Source organism: Cinclus cinclus, chromosome 13 (genome assembly GCF_963662255.1).
Source record: "Cinclus cinclus chromosome 13, bCinCin1.1, whole genome shotgun sequence".
Lineage (NCBI taxonomy): Eukaryota > Metazoa > Chordata > Aves > Passeriformes > Cinclidae > Cinclus > Cinclus cinclus.
Window position 1 is genome coordinate 18,054,528 of NC_085058.1, and position 25,622 is coordinate 18,080,149.

General features: G+C 41.6%; 1 protein-coding gene across 1 annotated transcript; it reads left to right on the forward strand.

The window, feature by feature from the left end:
• The first annotated feature begins 7,732 nt into the window (after window positions 1–7,732).
• Window positions 7,733–18,503, forward strand: PGPEP1L (pyroglutamyl-peptidase I like). The gene is made up of 5 exons (XM_062501152.1): window positions 7,733–7,799; window positions 10,388–10,440; window positions 16,594–16,710; window positions 17,175–17,404; window positions 18,323–18,503. Exons 1-5 carry the CDS (start codon window positions 7,766–7,768, stop codon window positions 18,501–18,503), a joined length of 615 nt encoding a protein of 204 aa, XP_062357136.1. The 5' UTR covers window positions 7,733–7,765.
• The last annotated feature ends 7,119 nt before the right edge of the window (window positions 18,504–25,622 follow it).

Below are 25,622 nucleotides of genomic sequence, written 5' to 3' on the forward strand. Positions count from 1 at the left end.
TTGAGGTAAGGAGTGTGTTCACTGAAATGCTACTATATGGAAAGGGACTCTGGTTTGTTTGCTGGGATTTGGGCTGTAGTTTTCGTTCGAGGGAAGTATTTGGGATTTTGTTCCCTGATTTGTTTTCTTCCTAGACCGTAACTACATATTTACGCTAAAGACAGCAAGGTTTCAACAATTTGCCTTAGCTGTGGCAATGTTATGGTAGCCCTTACCTCTTACACATACACAGTCTGAGTAAAATTCTACCTGTTCCACACGTGAGATTTTAGTTCCACTGTAGTAGTCTGGTTATTAATCAGTCTCATCTTAGAGCTCTGAGAAGCTTTTTAAGATGCAGAGGCCACATTCCTGACAGTGCCTATACACTACCTGAATTTTGTGTTTCCACCTTCCAGACTGACCTCCTTCCTATAAACTGATTAACACGGATTTCATGGAGGGCAGGGAGATTTCCATCTTACTAGAGAGACAGATGGAAATTTAAGTCTTCATTAATGCAATTGCCAAACTAGATATACAGGTTTCTCATCCACTATTTCTCAGGCTACAGAGTTGCATATACGTGGCTGTTCACTGTTTCTGCTAGGTGGTTAACACATACAAGGCTGACTTTCAAGGTGTTCTGTAATCAAAATGAATTTGCAAGAAGGATGAATTTAAAACAAAAACCTCAAGTTCTAGGTCAACAGCTGGCCTGCTTCTCAACAGTGAAGTTTGCCTGGGACTTGTAAAGGGGCTTAGAAACCTGAAAGTGTAAACAGTACTTCCTTGTGAAAAACAGCTACAGGAACAGCCATCAAGACCAAGTTGTAGCATCTCAATTACAACACAACATGAACTGAAAAGCAGTATTTGCACAAGAGCTAATGGCTGACTCTGTGTGCTCTCAAAGTGTACTGCATACTCAATTTGGTTATTGCCAGCTGCACCAAAATTATTTTAAACACAGATCTATGCCAAAAGTCAGATACCTAAACAAAAATCAGCTGTCTCAAAAAAGGAAGGGGATGGAAGAACAGCTATTCTAAACATTCAATCTGAGGGTGATGAAAAAGTCAGGGAAAAATGTAGATATTAATTGAACTGCCCAACACAGCAATGCTTCCTTGGACATGAAAACCCAAGTTCTATTCATCTAGAGATACTTTATTTAAGAACATGACTAGAACTAAGAGTCTTCCCCTCCCCCCAAAAAATAGCATTATTACAAATGTTTGACTTCCGTAAGTGGTTGACAGGAGGGGAAAACAGCAATCTGACTGCAATGCATTTAGCCATGAGCAGCTAGAGGAACTAATGAACAATATCATTATTTTACTAAAGGGGAAAAAGTATGTGCTTTAGATAAATGGCATCAACTTAAAATGTGTTTCAGATGATAAATTCACTTTCTCTCCATTTACCTGCTAGCGTGACAAATTAAGAAAGAGTATAAAAACAGAGCAGGAGGGAAAGCAGTGCAAAAGCTAACTGAGGTGATGCAATGGGCCCTTATCCAAACAAGTGCATGAACAGAGATTCCTGGAAGTCCTCCTAGTCAAACACAAACTCAGAACACTGCACATGCCAGACTCCTCTGGAAATCCACGGTGAAGCACGTGCAGAAGATCCACCTATGCTAAAATCAGGTCCCTTACCAAACACTGGGAACTTTGCCATTTGGGAACTGACACAATGTCTGTTCATTTCAAAGCTAAGTCCACCAGGTCCTGAAGGGCTGAGTTCTGCTGGGCAGAGCAGCTCTTCACCCACTGCCACAAACACCAGCAAATCAACTCCTGCTGAAAGGAGGCAAGGGGAAAGTGACTTTTTCACAAAGAAGTTCATCCTCTATGTCCATGTGCTTCTTGTTCTAGTCACCTCATCAACAGCAAAGAAAAGCTTTAATGAATACTTTTTAAAGGAAGGGTACTATATAGTATATGTATACAGCAATATATTTGTATATTATACTTTGTACACTACTATACAAAGCCTTTTCTATCTCATCTCAACTCCAAAACAGTCCAACTATTTTTGTGTGGTCAGGAACACACGTTTACTACTCCTTTTATCCCTGTTAAACCCTGCTGCTTCTGTTAAACCCTGGTTTTTGCTCAGTTTGGGTAAACAACTATTTGATGGTGCCTTTGAAAATGGGTATTTTTACGTAGTGTTCCCAATGCTCCTTAATGGCTGAGTACTTGAGATCTATTGAAGTCTTGACTCATCCACCAGTGCTGAGACCCCAAACACACACTGCCAACAGGACTTCGGGGATCATCCTCTCCCCAGCATCACCTGCCGAACCACAGCGGGCAGGAACCACCAGGCCGGCTCTCTCTGGGCACGCTTGGACCAGCCGAACACCTGGAAAAGTCACCCGTAGGCTGGGAAATGGGAAAATAAACCCTGCAGCAGCTGCTCTGGGTGGCCCTGCTCGGGCTCTCCGCCTCCCTCAGGTGCTGCCGGCAGCGCGGCCACGAGGGCCCCGGGCTCGCCGGGGCACGGCCGCAGGCGACCGGGCAGAGGTTCCCTGGAAAGCCCCGAGTGTTTCGCGGCGTCTCGGCCGCCCGTGGCCACCCCGAGCCGCCTCCTCCCTCTTACCCGCGGCCGCTCTTCCTCCTCCTTCGGCCGCCATCACTTCCTGCGGGGCGGTGCGGGCAGCCCTGAGGGCGGGACGGGCTCGGGATGGCGGCTGAGGGGGCCCAGGACGGCGGAAAGCCGGGGAGCAGAGGGGCTGTGCTGACCCCGGCATGGCGGCTGAGGGGAAAGCAGGGGAGCAGAGGGGCTGTGCTGACCCCGGCATGGCGGCTGAGGGGAAAGCAGGGGAGCAGAGGGGCTGTGCTGACCCCGGCATGGCGGCTGAGGGGAAAGCAGGGGAGCAGAGGGGCTGTGCTGACCCCGGCATGGCGGCTGAGGGGAAAGCAGGGGAGCAGAGGGGCTGTGCTGACCCCGGCATGGCGGCTGAGGGGAAAGCAGGGGAGCAGAGGGGGCCATGCCCGAGGCCGGCTGTGGGCTCGGGGAATGCCCTCAGCCCCCGCCATCAAGGCATGGCCCACGCTGTGTCTGAATTTAACGAAACTCCGACAAAAATCCCAAATTATTTACTTAAAAGGCACAGAGTAACAAAGGATAAACCTAGTGTCAGTTTGTGTTAACGCGCGCGTGCCATGAGGCAGAAGGTTTAGGAGGGGAAAATAAGTACAAAAGTAACATTTTTATAGCGTTCTGCAGTGACCCGCATTAATCTGGAAGAGGCTTTTGGAAAACCTAGGCAGCTGCCTGCCGTTGATTACCACAAACCATAAAACTGAGGTACAGGAGCTAAAACCAATACACAGTTGTCAAAATTAAAAGAATTCAGAAGATGACTCAGGGCAGCCTTCATACCACCATAGTACTGTCACTCAATTATATTTAAAATAATAGATACAAGCATCAAAGTCAAAGGGGTCTAAAGTACATGGAAGTAACAGTGTGTTTGCAAAGAAATAAACTCACCTTTGCACTTCGAGCAGCCAGGTGCACTGCTATGAACTGGAGACCCAACTCAGTAGGGGCTCCATTGCCTGTCAGCACGGCAACCAAAACCACCTTAGCATGGCTCTTCCTTTCAAATGCTTTAAAACACACAGCAAATGTATAATTTTTTTTTTTTTTCCCTGTACAGGACAAAGCTATTTCAGCCCACAACACTGACACTCCAAAGAGCAGGTGTCACATCACCACACCTTAGAGACCCTCAGTGGATTTCAGCACATGCTCGTGATCCTTTGAAGCTTTCCACATTCCAGCTCTCCCCGTGTCACCCACAGCCGAGAGGTCTGGCCCTGCTGTGGTCCAAGGTCTAGTTTGATGCAGCAGGAAGAACAGGAAGATGAAACCATGCTGTTGGGATGACAATGGTTAGCTGGTAAAAGATTCAAGAGAAAAGATACAAAATAAAAGATACAAAAAAAGCAAAAACAAAACGATCAACCAGAAAACTTGATGGTAAGGCTAATGGTGAGGATCAGCCCATACCAATAAATGTCAGAGACTGACTTTCCCCAGCCTATGAGAAACTTTCTGGACAGCTAAAACTCATCCATTTTATTATCAGCAGTGGTAAGCATGTTACTGTTCAGCCCAGCAATCTGTTAGTTCTAGCTATTTTGCATATTAGCTGATAAATTATTAAATTGTGTGTATCCTGCTCTCTTTGTGCTGGTAAATGACACCTGAAAAAAGCAACCTATTGATTATGGGTTGCATGTGTCCTGCTAAGTCCTTTCTTCCCATTATAATCAAAAAATTAAATTAAAAAACCTGTCCATACACAACCTTTAGTTTTGATAATGCTGCAAGAAGACCAGCACTGATATTGTAATAGCCACTGAGCAGCTTGGCTACATTCAACTCATATTCAGTTACAATTTTTTTCCATCAGTGCTGAGCAGTATGTATATACCAATGGATTCAATTGCCAAATAACTAAAAAAAAAAATAATCAAACAACATAAAACACGTGACAATTTCTATCCAAAACCAGGCATTGGCACAGCTTGCCCAGAGAATCTGTGGCTGCCCCATCCCTGGAAGTGTTCAGGGCCAGGTTGGATGGGGTTTGGAGCAACTTGGTCTAGTGCAATGTGTCTCTGCCAAAAATAAAACCCAAGTGAAACTGCCATTATATTTTTCCATTTACCATTTTTTATGGATTTTGTTGTAGAAGAGGCCTCATTCCACAGGGAACAGTGAGCTTTACACTGAAATGTTTGTATCCCCTCTTTTGTGACATCGCTTTCTATCTACATAAAGACCAGTTTCAGTCCTTCCTGAGGGCCATTTATTTTTATTAGAATGGAAAAGAAATATGGAGTGTTAGAGCCTGAAACTTCTATTTAAAGTACCATTATAGTTTTGTGCTAAATAGCATAACATCTTCTTCCTCCTCTCATTAAGTGTTGAACAGCTGAGATAAAAATTGGAATATATTAAACACTTCCACTTCACAGTTTAAAACACTGGTCAGTGGCTGCCAATAACAAGAAATAAAAGTAATATATATAAGTAATAATAAAAGAGATAAAAATTAAAGAGCTGTTTCTAAATGAAGGGCCATATTCTGTTCTTCTTGCCATCTACTAAAAAGCTGCCTGAGCAGTGTGCTGCTAGCTCTGCAGTGTGGTCAGAATGCACTTGCAGAAAATATATTTTTCTCCTTACTCAGCAGTGCAAACAATTTTTGGAAGTATCAGACAACTGTGCAGAAAAATATTCAAGGTGATAACCACGATTTTCATAGTCAAGTTGCTTCCATTTCTTCTCTACCTCAAGATGAGTGCCGTGCCAATCACATACGTGTGTAGTGAGAAGAAAAAACAGCCAGTGTTTAGCTGAGTCAGCTGTGTCTCACTTGCCTTCAAATAGCAAGGGCTTGGATTCTTAATTATGGATGGGGAGACTTATTTGCACAGACCTCAAGTATCCAGTGACCCTCAAATCCATTGTTTTGGGCACAGATACACATGGGATTGCTAATATTAAAGCTACAATCATACTTTAACAGAAATTTCAAGAGTTGCATCAACTTCAGCTGAAGAAATGTTAGAGGAAAGAAAAGGTTTCATTTCTGAAAAATTTCTGAGTAAGGCCTAATTCAAAGTTTTCAATTCTTTTTTTAACTGTGTGCCACAGCTGCAATAAATGCATTATTCCTCCAAGTTTGCTACCATGCACACAAAGCTTAGGAGCATGAACAATCAATTAAAATCAGTGCAAAAATTAATTTCAGTGGTCTCTGTCAAATTCCTGGTGTATTTAAACCACTACCACCCCTCCCACACTTGCACAAGTATTTACCAACACTGGAAAGGTCCCAGAATCTTTAATTCAGCAAACATCTGCTTATGAAAAGGGACTAACTTAACTATTGAAGACAGTACTCCTCCCCCCCTCCAAAATTCTATCAGCTTCTTCATAAAGGCTTAGTGAATTAATCTTTGCTACTCTATTTTTTTACTCCCTTTTGCCAGCTGTGAAAACTTTAAAAACTAGTACTACATTCCAAACAGATTATATCAGTTTTTTCAGAGTGCATAGAACTAAAAGATTTACATCTCTCCTCTGGAAGAATATCCAATGAAATACCTAATGTTTTACAACATTCAAGCAATACCCTTCAGATATATATATATATGTATAAAGCAGCTCTCACATCCCTAAGAAAACAGAAATTCTCACTCTGGAAATTAATTAAGCAACTATAGACCTTAAATATTGCCTTATTCCTTACAAATTCTTTGTTCATCAGACCACCCTGTACTAAGATTTTTTCTAAAGAAGAAAAAAAACCAGCACAAATCAAAAATAACTATGAGAAAACTGATATGTTATTGCTCTGTTCAGAATGATAGGAAGTGTTTTAATGACTGGTCAAGCAGAAAAAATAATGGATAAAAATCTTGACTGACATAGGGATATGAAGGAGTGTAGGATTTTAAAAGTAATTCAGTGCTTCCAGTGGCAGATTTCACCTTACTTAAAGCTGCAGAAAGCTCTGTTTCCTGTATTAGAAGCTCTTTCAGCCCCAGCAGCCAGCAAAAGTTAATTCTGCAAGTTGTGCTAGTCAGGGGAAGAAATGGATGGTGGAATCAGTCTTTTAAATAAAGAGAATCCACACTTTTTTTTTTTTTTTGTCTCAGCACAGGACAATTTAAATGACAGACACAGGTCATAGCTCCAGACCTCATTCAGCCACCACCCAACCCAAGGGATTTCTTCAGAGATTTTTCTTTTTTTCCCTGAGGTCTCACAATTATCAGCTCTCTTGAGATAATATAGTAGCTTTCTATTCTTAGTTTATTTCTCCCCTCCCTCTCTCTCTCTCTCTCACACACACACACACACACACACTTCCTACTCAAAACAAGACCCAGTGAAACCCTCTGCCCACATAGTTATAATTCCCTAGAGAACTTGCATATGCTTTTGTTTTGGGCAGTGACAATGTGCATATGTTTTGATTTCAGCGCCCCCCACCCCCCCCATTGGCTCTAAGGCTTCACTTTAATGAAGACAGACCAGCTATTAAACTCACCAGTTTCAGCAAGCTACAACCCAGCTTCTAGAGTTCCTCTGACCTTACAAGTTGGAGTGAGATTTTCTAACATGCTGCCTGTTAAATGGTATGTTTTGGGATAGCAAATCCACACGTTTTCCTGTTGGTGTTTGGTTTGAAAAGTGTACAGTGCTTGGACTCTTTCATAACAAGCCTATGATAAAGATCAAGAGCAGTAAATCAGATAAGTGCTGTGAAGAGGAACAGCAAAGTTACCCCTGAGCCTAAATTAGTAAAAAACAGTCCAAGAGCAGTGGAAATGGACAGGTAAGTTTTTGTAGATGTCATTCCTCACCATTAAATTGAATTACAACTTCTAAAAGCAGAGATATAAACAAACTGATTCAATTTTCTGTTTACTTGCACTTAAACAACTGATTAAAAAATATCGCTGGATTTGAAAAAAATTTCTTTAAGCTTTTCCTTTTCTTCCAAAATACTCCTTGCCTGGGAAAGGAAAGAGTTTGGGGCAGTCCCAGTCAGAATCGTATCTTTAATGGAGACGTAATAATTTTTGCTTTAAAAGTTACATGAGTCATAAATCATCCCCATCATGTGAAACCAGACTCATCACAGTTGGAAGAATAAAGGTGCCCCAAATGAAGTTTGCCACAGATACCTGAATTATAATACTGTTTGGAAAGACAAGAAGATTTCACATTCTGGAGCAGAGATTTCATGGATTCAAATTCCAACACTGTGGTGGTGACAGGTGAGATTTTTATTTTATTCTTTGAGCCAGAGATAGTATGCATGCAAGCTTGATCTTTGTCGTAAACAGTTTCCTGGAGGGAAAAAGAGTAGCAAATGGTCATACTAACATTTCCAAATGGAAAATAACTTGCTGTGCCTTCCTAAGAAAAATCAGATGCATGTCAGAGGAAACAGACTGCAGTCTGCCCTCTTTAGTGCCATCCAGTTTGGTTTGTTGTTCATTCTCTCCATGTTTTAATCTTTGTTGACATTCTCTCTGATCCAAACCACATAGCTCAAGGCAGTGCAGGCTACTATTAGATAAAGCTTACCCAAAGGAAGCTCTGAAGCAAGAAAACCAGGTTGCATCACAATGTCATACAGTCAGCGTCCAGAATTAGAGCAGCACATGGCAACTTTCAGGGGCTCAGTTTCATGGCAAGGTAAGAGAGTTTTAAACAGGAGATGCTGCCTCATCATTGCTAAACTAAACCATTCCATTTAAATATACCAAAGGAACATGCCTGAACACGCAGCACAAGGGACCAAATTTGGAGTTTCTCTTGCTGGCTCCAACTAGTGAAGCATCACAGAGGCAGAACCACCAGCTCAGAGAGTGCTGAGCTTTAAAAGGTTAAAGCTCCTAAGGAATGCTGCTGCTCGCTGATCCTCTTGTTGCCACTGGCTTCTCTAAGGGCAATCATTACACATATCTTGACATGTGAGTTGCTGGATAATTTTCCACTGCAGGTCATCTGAGGATATAGGAACGAGAGTGAAGCTACATCAAAGAGATTTGCATCTTGCTGTTTTCAATTAAACACTTTTCTTTTTTTTAATAGCTGCAAGATGGGCAGAACTAGTCTGGCTTGCTCCAGACATAACTACAGATGAGCTGGATGGGAGTGCAGGGGAGGGCAAGAGGTTTTTGCTAACCTCTTAAAGGCTGACAGTCTGGTTCTCCCCTATGATATTTATGGCATATACCCTTGTTGGGAACACTTCTTAGCACTGTTAGTTTTTTCCTCCCTTTAGATCACCATTTATGTCCAGAAATCTCCTTGGTCAAAAATCTTTAGACTAGTTAAGACACATGTGCATCTTTAATCTACTACAGAGATTATCACAGCATGTCTCTGTCACATTTTCACCTGCTCAGAATATAAACCTGCTGGCAGGGAGCCCAGTTTATTATATGGAGTCCAGTAACATTCAGCCAGTTACCTCTCCACACTGCTGCAGGTATTACAGTGAAACTCTCTCATATTTAGTCATTTTTCATAGGATTTTTATCCTAAGCAGTATTTTCTTAGGGCCACCACTGACACAAGTGTTTCATTGTGAGTTATTTAATAACTTTATTTTAATTCTGCACACAGGGTACAGAAACTTGTACAGCTACAGCCCCAAAATGGAGCAGGTGCCACCCAAATTTTGCTCTCAAAGCAGAGTGGGATTAATGGGGTTTTATGTTTCCTGGAAATATGAAATGAGCACCATTTTTTCCCTCACCATAGGAGAAACTTAAGCCTGGAGAAAACACTGTCAAAAATACAAGTTTTTCATAACATTAAAGAGGAAAGATGGAGCAGTTATGAAATAAATATTAACAAATTAAGAAATGCTTAAAGTCTAGCACTAATTAAGCTGTCACAAGTCTGCATTTAGGCTTGTCTCCACATACAAGTAGCTTTCACTGTGCAAAATGGCCATCATCTGCTGTCAAGTATTTACTTGTCCATTTAAGGATTTTAAATATTGAAGAGCTATAGCATTAAAACCATTTCACAAACTCATTTTCCGACACTCAGTATCTAGGACTTGGCAACACTGTGGACGAAGACCATTCATTAAGATTAATAAAGATAGTGGGAGTTTTCCATCAAATTTTTTAATGACCAAATGCCCATCTGCTCAAAATTAGTTATATTCCCTTTTCATTAAAAAAAAATCCTTTCACAAAAAAATATGCATAAAATTGAATGTAATACTTTGACTCCCAAGTGTCCTTTCCCTTTTTCTCCTCTCTTTTCCTGGGGGAAAAAGTGAAGTAAGACATTTTTCCTAGCTTCACAAAAAAAGCACATTTTCCTGGATAGAAAACTGTAAGTTTTCATTATTTGCAAATAAAATAAACCACAAAGTAAATAATTTTTACTCTTTCAAACATTTTCATTAAACATGCATATCTTCATCTTCATGAGCTTTAACAATAAGAATGATACATTAACTGGAACCTAGGAGTATTTAACACCATAGCTTTTAGTAGTGGTATTTCTATGGATGGTGATCCTTCTCCAAACTCATCATTTACATGATCTGTCATATTGGTTCCACTAAATTTAACCAGCTCCAGTTCAGGCTCTCTCATAAAACCTTGACATGAATGAAGATTGCAGGATTAGTTCTTTTATCAGTGAATATACAAATTGAAAATACTATTCCCTTAAGTGTTATAAAAGCTAAATCCTATCTAAAAAACTCAACCTCCATAACCAAAAATAGGAAGGTAAATATCGAATATGTGTGCGCACACTTCAGCACCTAATCTGCAATTGCAGAGTTAGCACAGGTTAAAAACACCTTTCTTTCTTTCTTTCTTTTCAGGTTTTGGTCCCTTCAGACAATACCTGGTTAATTCTAGCTGGGAAGCAGTGAAGGTAGGCATAAAAAAAAAAAAGGAGGGAGGCATTTTATTTTTCAGATATCCCAACACAAACTGGTTTTAGGCTTTCCATTCCCTTTTCATGACTCATTAAACAGAATTGTGCCTCATGGAGCAGACATCCAACAAGGAACAAAGAGGATGATGAAGTGAAGTATTACCTTACTTGCAGTATTTTTGGTGCTATTTAAGCATTTCAAAATTCTTTATTTTAAAAAATTATTTTACTCATGGTGTCTTCTCTACAACTCTTGCACATGCCACAGGTTATGTCTCTCTTCAGTAAACTGGTCATCTCTCCAACCACAGTTCATTTTATCCTGCACGAGGTGGTTTCCTTCTCACACAAGTGTAGCCTATTGAATTCTCACTGCCTGCCTCAGGAGCACAGAACCTAAACTGTGCCACTTCTAAGTGTGAGTTCACATTTCAGCTTTGGCTTCCACTTTCAAATGACAGTGAAGTCTACAGTTAAATTGAAAGCAAGGTCATTCGGAGGGGTTTTTCTCCTCCATACACCTTGACTGGCAGTAACAAGTCTCAGATGCAGTCTTGAAAATTCCTGCTTGTTTCCTAAATCTGTGTATTAGAACAAATTTAGCTGGGGGATACAAAGGCATGGTTTGGATCCCTGACTTTCAGCATCAACTGGTTCATTCTCCCTGTCACTGACAACAGCCTTTCCTGGGGTTCAGTTACTCTCACAAGGTACCTAGGAACAGAGTTATTGTGAGAGGGTCTTTCACATAAGATTTAAGCAATCCCAAGGTAGACAGAAGGTTACACAATGAAATCTGAAACTAGTGGGAGAACAGTCAAAGTATTAAAATTAGATTGGAGCAGTGGTCCAAAATGTGCAAGAAATGAGAGATAATACTAGTAAAATAGAAAGCAGGACATGTAAAACAAACCAAGGGGACTGTGTTCTGTTATGAAGACTGAAACAATTCCATACATTTTTAAAATTCTTTTGGACACTGAAATGAAAATGTCAGCTATAGGAAAGTATTAGTAATGTCGGAAAGGTGATGGCTCTACAGCACTATAACCATTGTACAAATTTTGGTGACAGCTACTGAATATCTGTTTTGAAAATGAAGTGCACTCAAGCCAAGTTGATTGAAAAACAAGGAGCCAGTATGTTTTTCTAAAGACCAAAGCTATAGCAATTCCACCAAAACGCACCTCTTTTCTGTTCTAGCTTTGTTGGGTGAAGAATGCTGAGTGCAGATTGGTGCTTGCTAGAATAAATCTATTGCCCCTTCCAAGTCATGAGGGATGTTATCCCTGTAGGCTAATAAGAAACAAAAATACTGTGATACCTTTCCACACCCCAGTCATGACCAGAGACCCATAAATTATCTTAACTCCAACTTGACATGTGCCCTAAACCACAAATAGTTGTCAGTTGACAGTGTTCTTGCTCATTATTTCCTGATTCCTATTGGTTCTAATTTTGGGTGCAAGATCACCTTCTTCTGGTTGAATATAGAGCATGTTCTTTATCTGCAAGCAAAACAGCCTCGAGTGAGAACGCACCGATGGGATGAATTTTCTGTAACAATGCCATGAGCTGGCTTCACCAGGGAGTTACATAACAAGGGCCACAGCATTCCATAACAAAACAGATGTCAGTCCTTATGCATGGAGGAGAACAAATCCATTTCCCTCTGATGTGGCACCCTCTATGTGGAATTAATTTGCATTCCAACTGGGGACGCAGCTTTGGTTTCCTACTCCCTGGCAAAGGTGGTTAATTCAGAGAAATTTGCTGCAAATCTGGAAGTACTTTGAATTTTGATAGGCTTCTCCACACTAAATAGCAATCTCATAGTATTGTTCCATTTGCCTCATTCATAGGAGTAGCCCTACAATCTTCAGGAAGCTTACGCACATATATATTAAAGATAGCAAAATTTAGTATTCACATCTGGAAGCAATCCTGTCTTGGCTTAGGGCACCTGCATGGATCACTGGGGTGACATAAAACCCTCCTGCCAAATCTCTCTGCTGTGAACCCTGCAAGTGTGCACTCAAATTCATCCTCAGGAACGTGCTGAGCAGCCAGAACAGACCTACTAAATATGACTGGTCAGGCTTAATGCCTTTGTAGCATTACCCAGAACTATCCTAAGTATTATCCCAAAATGAAGTAGGTGCTTATCAAAAGCCTGGATACCATGGCACCTTCAGTGATGACGTAATGCTGATACACACAGTCTTAAAAGTTCACATCCCAGAAGGGTTTTCATATCAAAACCATCTGAAATCCTGTAAAAATACATTTAACAATCCCAGTGTCCTAATTCCAAAGCATACCCTCACCATGCTTTTGAAATGGATACTTTGCCAAAGAACTATGGCTGCTCTTACGTGAGCAATACTTGCTCTTGCTCACAACTGCTTCCTTAAGTTCCTCCACAAGATGCTGCTGATGGGATCAGCTGTGCTCCTGAACCTCTCTTCTTGCTGTAGGGAGGATCAGACATTGATCCAGTGAGCACACAGCCCATCCCAATTGCTACATGCCTTCTATGTCCTCATCGGGCACACAGAAAAATATCATTTCTCTTACAACTTAACTACTTACTACTACAGCCTTTTTGGTGAATAAGCCAACTTCCCTTGAAGTCCTCAGGAACCCAATGATAAATAAGAGTAAAACTCTACAAATCTCTATATCTTCTGGTTTTAAAGAGTGTTCTGAATTTCCTCTTTAAGAATATGAAGATACAATTTTCCAAGAACATGAGGAATACCCCATAGTTTTCACATGGACTCAAGTTCTCATGACAGAGACTCTCACACAAGGCATTCATCAGCATTGCATTCTTCATCAATGGAGTTTTTGTTCCTCAGCAGGAACCCCTCAAGTGTTCAGGGAAAAGGGGATCAAATGGACCCAAAAGACAGACAAACCTGTCAATTCACGGTCATGGAGAAAAGCTTCAGAGCTCTTACAGACACCATCACCTGGCCCAGCATGGTTGTCTAGCACCAGAAAGACAGCTTATCTTTTAGAAATATGTCTCACTAAGTTTTTCATGGTTTTCATAACTTCACTCACCTGAAGTGCCCTCCTAAAACAGGCACAAAAGCTCTGCCAGCAACACTTTTAACTCTGGAAGTGCAGGATATTCTCTCTAAAGGGAAACACCAGCAGGTGTTTACTCTGCATTTGCTGACAGATCACACTGAGCTACCATGATGTGTTAGTGCTGCAGCACTACATGGGACCTTCAGAATTCCAGATCCCCTGATTTATTTATTCCATGCTACAGATTGATAGTTCCACCTAATAACCCTTGATCCAGCCCTGTTGCTGTGTCTCCAGAAAGCCCTGTCTGCAGCTTGCCAGCAGAAAGACCTATCAGGGCAATCCACCATCAAGGTCAAAGTCCCCAGTTAATAGGGCACAAATGTAAGTTGAGTGACAACATTCATAGTAATTAAACTGTTAGTGCAAAGAACAGGTCACATTTCCAACTGCTTCTGGGAACTATGTCTGCTATCGGGAGATGAGGATCAGATCTCCCAGCACAGTTTTTCATCCTGCCACTGACCATGTAGTCTTTGGAAATCTGTCATTTAATCTGTCTCTCTCCCTCTGCTTTAGTTTCATCATCTGTGAAACTAAGACATTGCTATTTAGTGCCTTCATTTCTGGTTTGGAACTTTCTTACATCCCTGAAATTTTAAGAAGGTTATCTACAGGATTAGAAAAAACCCCAACAACTTAAAACAACCAAAAACTCAAACCAAACACATAAACAAAACCCCAATAACCAGCCACACAAAACACCTTTGTTTGCAATGTACTTGAGTCTGGCTAGGGCAACTGAAACCTTCTAGTTTCCTTTCTGTACCAACACAAGCAGCTCACAAAATTAACACAAGCAACCACCTTCCTTCCCAGCAACCCGAATCAGTGAGAACTCAGGCAAAATCAGTGATGTTTTCCAGAGTCTTCTCAAAGTTCAAGCTACTTCCAGCTGACAGTGTTGCCAGTACCAACCTGAGCATAGTGCTGTGCAAATCACTTTTCTTAGGGACAGAACACAAATGGACCAGGACTATGACCGCAGCTCACAACAGCTCAAGGTCAGCAGCTGATAGTGCTGGATTTCTTGTCCCTTCCAGAACTTCCCAAAAAAGAATCTTCATGTTTTCTTTTGAGCCCCTTGCCCCACAAAACAGTCCTCCAAAACTTTTCTCCTCCTTTGAAATTTCCTTTCCTCTTTCAACTACAAAAGACAGGCACTTGTTTACTGAATTCACTCACCATTGTGTGCTCTAGTTTCCAGGTGCAGTTACCCTCCTTTAACCATCTTCAGTCTCCTACCTTAAATGCAAAATTGGTTCTGGTTAAGGCTGAAAAAGGGAACAACTTTTTTTTTTATTTTGCTCCATGTTTACACAACATCTGGTCTATCAGGGTGTAAGCCCATGGCCGGGATTGTTAGACAACACAGTAATACACATTATTGACAACACTGAAATTGCTTAGGACATAAAGAACCATCTTCCTTTGACACAAATTCTCAGCCATTTGCTACTGGCCAGCTTCAGTTTGGTCTGCACAAAAGTATTTCTGTGTGTTTCTGCCATGACAGCTGGTGACAACAGAATGTCTCAACCTAGAGAGCAGGAGAAGAGAACAGCATTACAGCTGGCTTTGGGTCTCCACGTTCTGCACCAAAGTTAGGGGTAGTCAAGTCCTCTAAGCCTTATAGCTTAAAAGAAAGAATCTCATTAAATGTAAAATTTAAAAGTGCTCTGGAAAAGAAAATGCTAATTGTGAACCAGCTGGGGTTTTCTTGTGTGGAGGCTCCAGCACAGTACAGCATTCTTCAGCGAGATGATGCAATGGGCTCTCAAAGACTGTCAGCCCCGCAGGAAAAAAGGCTGGCACTGTTCTCCAAATGTGTTTACTTCCCTGCAGGCATTGTTTCCTTGCTTGTGTCAAATAGTTTATTGAGCACAGCTAATCAATGCTTCCGCTGACAAGAAAATTGGAACAGTTTATATAGGAAGCAAGTGTTGAGGGGCAGATTTCCCAGAACTGTGGGCCTCATCCACATGGGAACCCTGAGTGAGAAAACAAAAATCTGAGAAGACATAGACACTGAATACAATTACAGGTCTTTTGGGCTAATCAGACACCTCAATTTTTGCCTGTGTCCCCTTAAAAACTTAACCTCTGTCATCCCTTGGTAGTGGTTTACTCAAATGGAACAGGGATTTTCAACCACCATTCTACTTTTCTGGGACAAAGTTTTCCACCTCAGATGAATTCCTTCTGCATCCTGCCACTGCAGCTGCTTACCTTCTGCTGAGGCTTATGCCCTGTTTGTTCACCCTGTTCCACTGAAAAAATCATTTCAAGTCACTTCCATGTGACAGTTATTATCCAAATCATCTTCCAACCACCTGACCAACCTGCTGCTCTGAAGGGTGCCTGTACTCCATTCACTCAATTCTGGGCATAATATTTCTTTGAGAAAATTGGTCCTGTGTGGAAATCCAACTGTACATAATTGACAGAGAAGTAACATCTCAGTGACATTTCCTTCTACTAGAGAAATATTCTAAACCAAAAAATAAATTAAACTCATTCTAAATGTGACTTCCTCGTGTTGACAGCGACCTTCAGCACAGCTTACCTGAACCTGGTCAAGCCAGGAGTTCTCGTGCTCCTGGAGTGAAACAGTCATGCTTAAGATGAATTCTCCTTGTTTCTGTCTCTTGGCAGTGCACAGATCTTTCAGAGAAACAGCTCTTATCTACAGCAAAGCCTTTTTAGATGCTTTCAAGGGTAGAGCTTTTCTGAGAGATGCTTTCTCATGGTTCCCCAGGGACCAGTCCCAAAGCAATAACCTCTCCCATCCTCTGGAGACTGAGCATCTCCTTGGAAAAAACAGCAATAACTCGACAAGGATGGACGTGACAGTAGGAAACTTTAGCTCATTTTAGTGTCTTCCAGTTAAAAGAAAGGGAGCAACCACAAAAGAAACGTCATTGCAGGCAGGAACCATGGGCTAAGGTGTTGCTCTTTCGGGTGCTTTCTCAGTTGAATCTGCCCAGTTTCTTTATCACAGTCAGAAATCCAACGCTCCTTCAAATCCTCAGTGCCTTTTTGTAAACACAGGAGCTGTCCAAGAGAGGCCTTGGTGAAAACATCGATCTCCGGATCTTGCAGCTGCCAGTGGTTTACAAAAAAGCAAAGGAGCAAGTCTGCAAGATATGGACAACTCTTCAGCCACTGGTGGGTACTGATGAAATTACGCAATTTCCTCCCCCGCCCTGAATACAATGAAAAAATCTCCAAAAGAATATTGCAAAACATCAAACAACTCTGGAAAGTGACTATTCAAACTGTGATCAAGGTTCCAAGCTGAAATTCAGAGCACATACTAATTAGCATGTTGGCTTAACCCTGTTCCAGTTAAACAGCATAACTGATGCTGAACAAAGGAAAGGAAAATACCTACCATAAACTGCAAAAAAGGTACTGCAGCTCTGCAGTCCTGACTAGACTCCACAAAAACTACAGTCTAATCTGGTTCTCATTTATAAACCCTTATCAAAGTTTTCTTTAGACATGAGCAAGACACCGCCCCACTTTGAAGCCAGTAATTCACATAATGCTTGGCACTTCTGCATCACATGTTTTTAAAAAACAGGTCTCATTTTTAATTTCCTGTTATTTACTCTGGTGGGAAAACCCAGCTTACAGTTCACGTTGGGCTGGCTTCATCTGCCACAGCGCTCATCATCCTGGAGCAGTGTGGGAAGAACAAAGGCTACCAGGAGAGGGATGCTTGTGGTTTTCACCCAGAAGGTGCCTGCTGCATGCTAGATGGCCCAGAAAAGATTGAATCTACAATTAATATGAAGACTCTCTGGAAAAACATCTCAGTGGATGGGATTGATATTATCCTTTCCAGAGATGCAGGAAGGTAAACATTGCATATCAGGGGCTCACAGAAAAAACTCAACCAACTCATTTAACCCTGGAGAATCTTTGCCATGACCTCTCCTCCAACCAAATTCACTCCAAAGCAAAGTCTTCAGAGGGGCACAAGTATGAAATTAGGATGAATTTAAATTGTATGTAAAACAGCCTTCATGAAAAACTACAGCCAGTAGATATTTTTCCACAGATCTGTAAATTCCAAAAGAAACAAGTTCCAACATAGCACACCCTGTGATGAGCAGCTCCAGTAAACCTCAGCTATTAAGAGAGCCTGAAAGCAATACCAACTAGGAGCAGATTTTAATCTATTTTTTCTCAGCTGGGAGGGATACAAAATGTAAATAGATACAGTGGAGGACAACAATTACAGGTACTGTTAAAACCAGGCCTGTGATCTCATCATGTGTTCCAATAGCACTGAAGCAATTTTCTACTATGTTAGTCTTCACTGGAAAACAGTAATTTTTTTTTAATAAAAATCAGCTAATACTGGCCCTTAAATTCAAGATTTGCACCTGAATTTTGAAAGGTGGAATGATATGGACAAATCCCTTCAGACAGGGAGATTTTATGACTTAGACAAAAACTGTTATATGGTTGTAATTTCCAGCAGGGTGTGTTACCTTTCCCACCCCACAAGAATGCCTGTCTTGTGATTTTTTTTTTAAATTTTATTTAAAGTTCTTTGTGGGTGGGTGTCTGAGAAACCAAACCATCAGATAAGCAACATTTGTTTCTCAAACTTGGTTTATTTCAGCATTTCCTTTATTCACTAAACAAATATGTTCTTAATAATTTCATAAACCAGATCTGGTTTGGCTACTTAGAATATTTAAATTTAATCAAGGTTTACTGAGACTTAATTCAGGTTTCTGGTTTTGTTTTGCTCTTAATATTTCAGGTACATCTGTGATTATACCTACTACACTTCTCTGTATTATGGCAATGGAAGAGCTGCTTTCATCCACGTCCCTCCATTATCTGAGTCGGTAACAGCAGAATTTCTAGGAAAAGCATTACAGACCATTATCCTAGCAATGTTAGAACAGTGTGGGGAAAAGAGAGATGTATCACAGAGGTAAAAAATTATCATTTCTTAGAATGCAAGTCTTTACCTCTTAAATGAAGCAGATCTAAAGATTATTTAAAACCCAAACACAAAGGATTTTATAGCCCATGTTATTTTCAATGAAATTTCCTTGCAAAACCCAGCCGTTTGCATCTCTTAGAAAAGGCTTGAGGGAAAAAAAAAAACAAAACCAAAATGATTGGTGGTTTATATTATTAACAATAAAGTTGTTGAGATTTCAGAAAGCATGAAACTGGATTGAAAACATTTTAGACGCTTAATCCTGGTTCTGTTGGTTATAAAGACATCAGTAAGGACTTGCTGACCCCAGATGGATGCTCACAGCTGTAAGAATTCAGCACGGGATGGATGTAACAGAAATCCCCCTCAGCCCCTCTCTGAGTCCAGAGTTCAGCCCACAAAATACGTGGGTATGGGAGAAACCAGAACACACTTGGGCATTCTGGTACGTGAAGTTTTACAGTTCTGTCTTACTGACCTGCTGCAGGTGCTGCTTTCCACATCAGCAACAGGTTCTGACCCAGAGTGACTTCACAGTACTGAGAAAACTGGAAACCAGCAGGATCTATAATGCTCCTGTTGAGTTTCAACCCAAAACTGCCATTTTCCCCAAATTCTCAGTGCCTGTCCCAAGGGAAAACCCCACAGTCCTTCCACAGAGCACAGCCCAAAGGCAAATCCAATAGCTAACCTGTCCCAAGAGAGGCAATCCTGAAGCCCTGTGCTGTGGGGAGGGTTAAGGGAACGTGAGGTTACCTACAGAACAGGCACCAAAGAAGAGCCCAGACTGTAAAACATGGGACCTCCACATGTCCAAGAGCTCCGTACAGAACTGCTGGGTGACACAGAGGGTCACAGCACTGCCTTCCAGCACACAGGGAATGTCCACACTCTCTTCCGAAATCCTACTGCCAGTACACAAGGACCAGATGAAATCAGTCAGTGGAACAGCACAGCAGCAGCTTAACCTGGACACCTGGGATTTCTTGAGGGAAACAAAAGCCTGTTCCTCAAGCACCATCAGTAAAAAGGACAAGAGACAAACATAACAGCACAGACAGCTGCTGGGGCTTTGGGCCACCACTGAGCCTTGTTTTAGTCATCACGTTGATGCCAAGAGTCTGAGGAACTGGAAACGCCAAGGTAAAGCTTGTTTTCTTGCCACTGCCTTTTCCAGTGTTACAGAAAGCTGAAAACCAGGTGCTGGCTGGCTGAATGCCTCTCATGGGGATTGCTCTGCAGGTAAATAAATCACTAACAATGCTCACCTTATTCACAGGAACCGCCTCGTGCAAAACTGCTCAAGTCTCAGCCATGAAGGATCCAAAAGCTCAGTGTCTCTGGATGAAAATGCTTTTGATTTCAACCAATGGCAGTACCGACTCCTAATAAGAGTAGCTCAATTAGATGCAGCCAAAAAGGACAGAGGAAAACCAGAGCGGCTTTACTCTGAGTTTTCTAACCTGTACTTGTTCTGCATATGGAGCAACAAAATCAGAAACAAGCAAATGCATACAGAATTCTTTTATTTAACTTAAATCATGTAGTACTGAAACTACTAGAAAAAAGCAGAGTAAGAGAAACTAAAGGAGCCTTAGCTTCAGCCATTCAAAATAGACAAAGTTTCTTCTTTTCATAATGTAAAGAATCCCGAGTATATCGCAATAACAGGAATAAATTCTTACAACAGAATATACAAAAACATTTTGAAATTTTTTTATCTACTGATTCATTTTAATATAAACACAGGAATTTCTTTAGGAATAATTTATACACAGCAAGTCTTTTTATGTAATAAATTGGCCACTTAATTGTTTAATTTTCTCTTAAAAAAATCTAAACAAGAAAAATTGGAAAATGTATTTGCAACTGCATCCATTCCTTAGCACTTTCTAGATTTTTGTCCCAGAGGTAGACAAACTCTGGCCAATCCTTTCATCTCAAACCTCACTGGTTCAGAAAACAGAAGAAGAGAAAGGTGTCCCTGTCCACAGCAAAGAGGTTGGATCTTCAAGATTTTTTAATAACAATAAACAGGGATCCTGCCTTACTCATTTCAACAAAGCTTCCAATGGTGCTCAACAGCTTTAGAGGCTGCACACAAGCATTTCAAATTTCAAGATAAGAAATTTGCAAAGAGTTCTTAAATAGTAATTACCAAAACCACCTTCCCTCTTTGCCTTATGCAGTCACATCCTTCCAAGCATGAGGCCCCCATGGCCCCAAGAGCCAGGGGAGCAGCAAACCCTGCTCTGTTTCCCTGACCAGTGAGGTTCCTGTCATCCATGAAGGTAACTGCCCTAGACAGCAAAGTGAAATGACCAGGTAAGATGATCCCACCCCAACCAGAGGGCTCTGGAAGACCAGGATACTGAAGATACAGAACATTTTCCCACCTCCTTTACTCACTTGCTGTACACTGGGTCACAAAGCTTGGGCGGAACGGGGGAGAGGGACCAGCCATGAATTGGACGAGTCAGCGATTCCTTTTTGGCATATTGTAAAGCTAACTAGTAACTGGTACCATGGAAAAACTGATCACAGACAGACACACCCACACACAGACACAGAAAAGTGCCCTTAAATTATATTTTAGGCATTTATAAACTACAAACATTTTATAAAATTATTCTATGTACTTACAAAACGCAATGAAACATTTAATTAGTTCTTGTAAACCAGATCTTCGTCAACTGACTACCCGTAATCTACTGGACTTAAAGCCCTATTGAAAATGCTAATTAATGGTTACTAATCAACAGAATGCATACCCCAAAAAATATCTATGAGCACACACACATATGCACACACACAAACTAGTGAAGTCCTAAGGTACTTGCAGAACAGGCTGACTGCAGGTGCGACCGATCTGTACAGGTCGATGACCAACCACTGTCACGCTCCTGGTAAGGAATTTACTGCTCCAGCTGCAACGTCCAGAGGTTCAGGTACAAGTACCAGCAATCAGAATCGTGACAGTTCAGCACTGATGCCGTCCCACAGATGAAGCTCAGGAATCTACCTCAAACTTCTGCCAAGCCCTGTGTCTCTGCACATCCCCACTGCTGCGTCCTTCGTTTTCAGGTGTCTCCCCACAAACTCCTCCGTGCTGACTGACCCGGCTGCTCCATGTCAGAGGCTGCCCAGCACCTCTGAGCAACCAGTTCTGAACCAAGGTGTCCTTCAAAGACCTCCTGTCTACTTGAGTTCTGTATCTTCAGCACCCCGGCCACTCGTGTTGTTTCTACACATCAGTCTTCAACCCTTGTCTGCACATCTACTCATGGGTCAAGTTGCAATATCTGGCTTTATCACTGGTTAGTAAGGAGTGGATCCCTCACACCTTCCTCCACTGTTGTTGAGCCCAGTGATTGAATACACGACTGACAAACAAAATAAGGATAACAGGAAACAAGTGTTACTTGTACTAATGGAATGAAAAGGGTTTAAATATAGATATATATCTATATTATAGATATACATATGCAGATATATATATATGTATATATAGATATATATGTATGGAGTTACACCAACAATAGGAGTGTTGCTCACTTAGACTCTGATTGTACCCAACACCCCTCAGCAGTTCCCAGAGGGCTTGGCAGCAGCTCCCTCTGGTCACCAGTCGTCCTGGGCAAACTGGGCTTTCTTTCCTTTAAGAGACCAAGAGCAGCATCAGTGCGGCCACACCTGGAGCCACACAGCACTTGGCACCCGCTGGAAGGAGCAGGGACATCACACAGGGTGGCTGCACACCTTGCTCAGCTGCCTCCTCTGGTTTATCATGCCCCTGAGGAGCACCTGATTTAGTGTTTGCACAGCAGTCGTGTTCCCTGCAACCAAACCACCTCTGCCACAGGCACTCTGCAATGCCAGTCAGGACAGACCCACAGCTGAGCCCTGCAGTCCCAGCTGCCTGCTCCCCTCGACGATGCCAGCTCCTTATCCCACTGCATCCAAACATCTTGGTGCCATTTGTGAAAATGCTGTTTTTCAGGGCTGGGTGGGCTTTTGTGTTTAATTTATAAACAAACTGGATTACTTTAACTTTATTCAAACATAGCTGAAGTTCTAAATAAATTTTCCATACCAGACAAGCCAGTGGTCTCAGGGAAGAACAACATTACAAACCATATTATGACTCTATCAAGCCAACATTAATTCTCAGTTGTTCACATGCACAAACAACTCAATTTACTGTCCAAGGGAAGTCTGCATGAAAAACCCATGTGAATAAAGCTATTCAAAATGCACAAAACACAAAAAAAAAAAAACAACCAAAAGAAAACTATGGAAACAAACAGAACAAAAAAGGAATTAAGCTTGAATTGCAAACACAGAATGCAATGGTATCATGAAGGTGGTTTGGTCCAGGAGAGCTGACTGCCATCACACACACAGACGTGAGGCCTCGTGGCTATCTTCTACTGAAGTGCTTTTTGAAATGCTTCTCGTGTTGCTACGTCATTAGTGTTTCTTCCTAATGCATTGTAAAACCACCTACATACAATTCTACAAACCAGTAACTTGGACAGTTTTAACAAAACCCTCCTAGCCAGCTGAAAGATCTGAGGATCTCCAGTTGTGGTAATCAATATGTGCAAGGGAGAGGAACAGCCACTGCACCCAAAGGTCACTAGAACATCATCAAACATGGAAAACCAGACCAATCTAGTGAAAACTTCCAATTTTGCTGGTTTCTCAGGACTAAGGAGAAACACTCCCTCCAAAGACAAACTGCAGTAATTAACCACAGTGCTGTGTAACCAAGAGGCCGGGTACAACTCCAAGTAGCCAAGCACCACATTACTCAGATACCACAAGCAACACCTGCATGAACAGCTGCCAGAGCTGGAAAAAAGGGAACATTATACAGCAAGTTGATGGCAAGCTCTTGTTAGTCCTGTGTGCTTGTAAACCAGTTACACGCTGTCAGAGGGCAGTTAAAATTTGATGGCTGGTCCATCAGAATCCACAGTTATAATGCATATAAACAGGGGAAGAAAAGGGAACTGACTTTTTACTGGCACATTAAAATAAATCAATTCAATGATAGTTTGGAAAAAAAAAAAAATCAGTGCTCTCATCAAATAGAAGCAGCAAAGACCAAAGCTGTAAATTTGATGTAGCATTATCATCAGGCAGCCTGTGACAGGTTTTGGTCAGAAAGCAATGCCATCCCATATAAGCCAATTTATTCTGGGTTCTGATTCAGCCAAGTATCTTCTTGATGCTTGTGACATCTGAGCAAGAACTGGCAGGAATGACCTAATCCAGGTCAAAACAGGACTACAGGTCAAACAGACCATTCCCTTTAGTATTTCTTCTGGACCTTCAAACATGGTAAACATTTGATTTCTGTAACAGATCTCAGGAAATACTATTTGAAGTTCCCAAATCAGGTCAACTGCATTTCCACTCAATCCAAACATGCAGTGTTTTGCTGCTGACCCGAGGGCTGCTGCTGTGACAGCATATTAAAAAGCCTCTGTTTCCTTAAAGAACCCTAAGTCAGACAACTCTTGGATTTCTCCTCACAACAAATTTTAAAAACATCAGAGAAACTCCTTGAAATTGAGGCAAATATTCTGAGGTGACTCTCTGTGACAGGCAGTGACTGTTCCCCTCCAGAACCTAGAGCATGTGGTATATGGAGTGAGAGGTTACCAGTATCAACGGCATTTATTGGCTGCTGAGAAATGTGAGATGTACTTTTTTTATATACACACATATAAAAAAATAAGAGTGAGGTAGATAAATGTTTGAAAAAAAAAAAATCAAAAACTGTCCCCCTGTCATACTCTAAAACCCTTATCTCAGTATTTAAATTCATTATGGGGCATCTCTACAGTGATTTAAACTGATATCACAAAAATAAATAAAAAATCCTACATAGAATACCTTCTTAATTAACTTTTTTGTCTTTTTCATTTTCAAAAGGGAAAAATAACTATGGGACAGAGGCAAGAGAAGATAATGGGACCTAAACTACACAAGCAAAAAGCACTACAACCTTCTAAAAATCTCCAGTCAAAACTAGCAATCAGTATATTTTAACTCATTGTTCTTACTCAAAAGATTTGAACATTTCCATCCCAAAAACACCTCTTCCTGCCACCGTTTGGTTGGATCAGTGCTAAACAAAGGCCTAGACTGGAACTAAGGTAAGATGAGCAACTGGTACCACTCCTTGGGTGTTGACTTCCTGACAGCCCCTCCTTCCCCTCTCACTAAGGCTTCTGCAACTGAACAAACAAGCTCGCTCGTCTTCTTTTGTTCTGAGGTTTGGTCTGTGATTTAAGCCACAAGCTTGGACTCGTACAGGTTTCCATAGCTGCCAACACTTCACTGTTTGCCAGCCAAGCCGCTGGCCCCGGCTCCGAGCTCCCCCCAGCCCCATGAAACGGCCGGGGGGGCTCCCTTTGGCTGGGGGTGGTTTTCTTCACCGGGGGTGGGAAGTGCAGCCCAGGTGCCCCCCACAAAGGCTTCCCTCCACCAGAGCTTCCCCATCAGGAAGGTGAAGAGCTGGGGTTGGCTGGAGCCAGGTGATCAAATGGCCACCCTAGGAATGCCTGGCATCGCCAGCTGCACCGGGCACTTGTTCACAGGGTGGAAGGGTTAAAAGAATCTTTTTAAGGATCAGTGACCCAAAAGCCTGGTGTATGCTGTTGTACCCAACGAATAATTTAAAAAGAATACGTGTGTGTGTCTGTGTGGGGATGGGTGGGTGAATGTGTGCTACAACCAGAACAAGCAGGGAGGGCAGGAGGGGCAGAACCCTTGTACAACAATGAATATAAACACTGAACAAGAATGTACTAAATAGTTAACCTTTTGTTTCTGACCTGAGTTTGTATCACGCCTTGTAAGAGACTCACGTGCTGTCTGGGCAGAGGTGAGTGGGAAGGAAGGAAAGCTGGGGCTTAAAAACACCACACCACAGCACTGCCAGAGTGTTCCCATGCATGGTGTCCCTTCTTTCTCCTTGTCCCCCTCCAAAGCCCTGTAGCCCACACAGCCAAGATGTTGTAAAACAACTAATGGGAAGGAAAAAAAATTATTAAAAAAAAAAAAGGAGAAAATGTATTTATAAAAAGGCATTAAACAG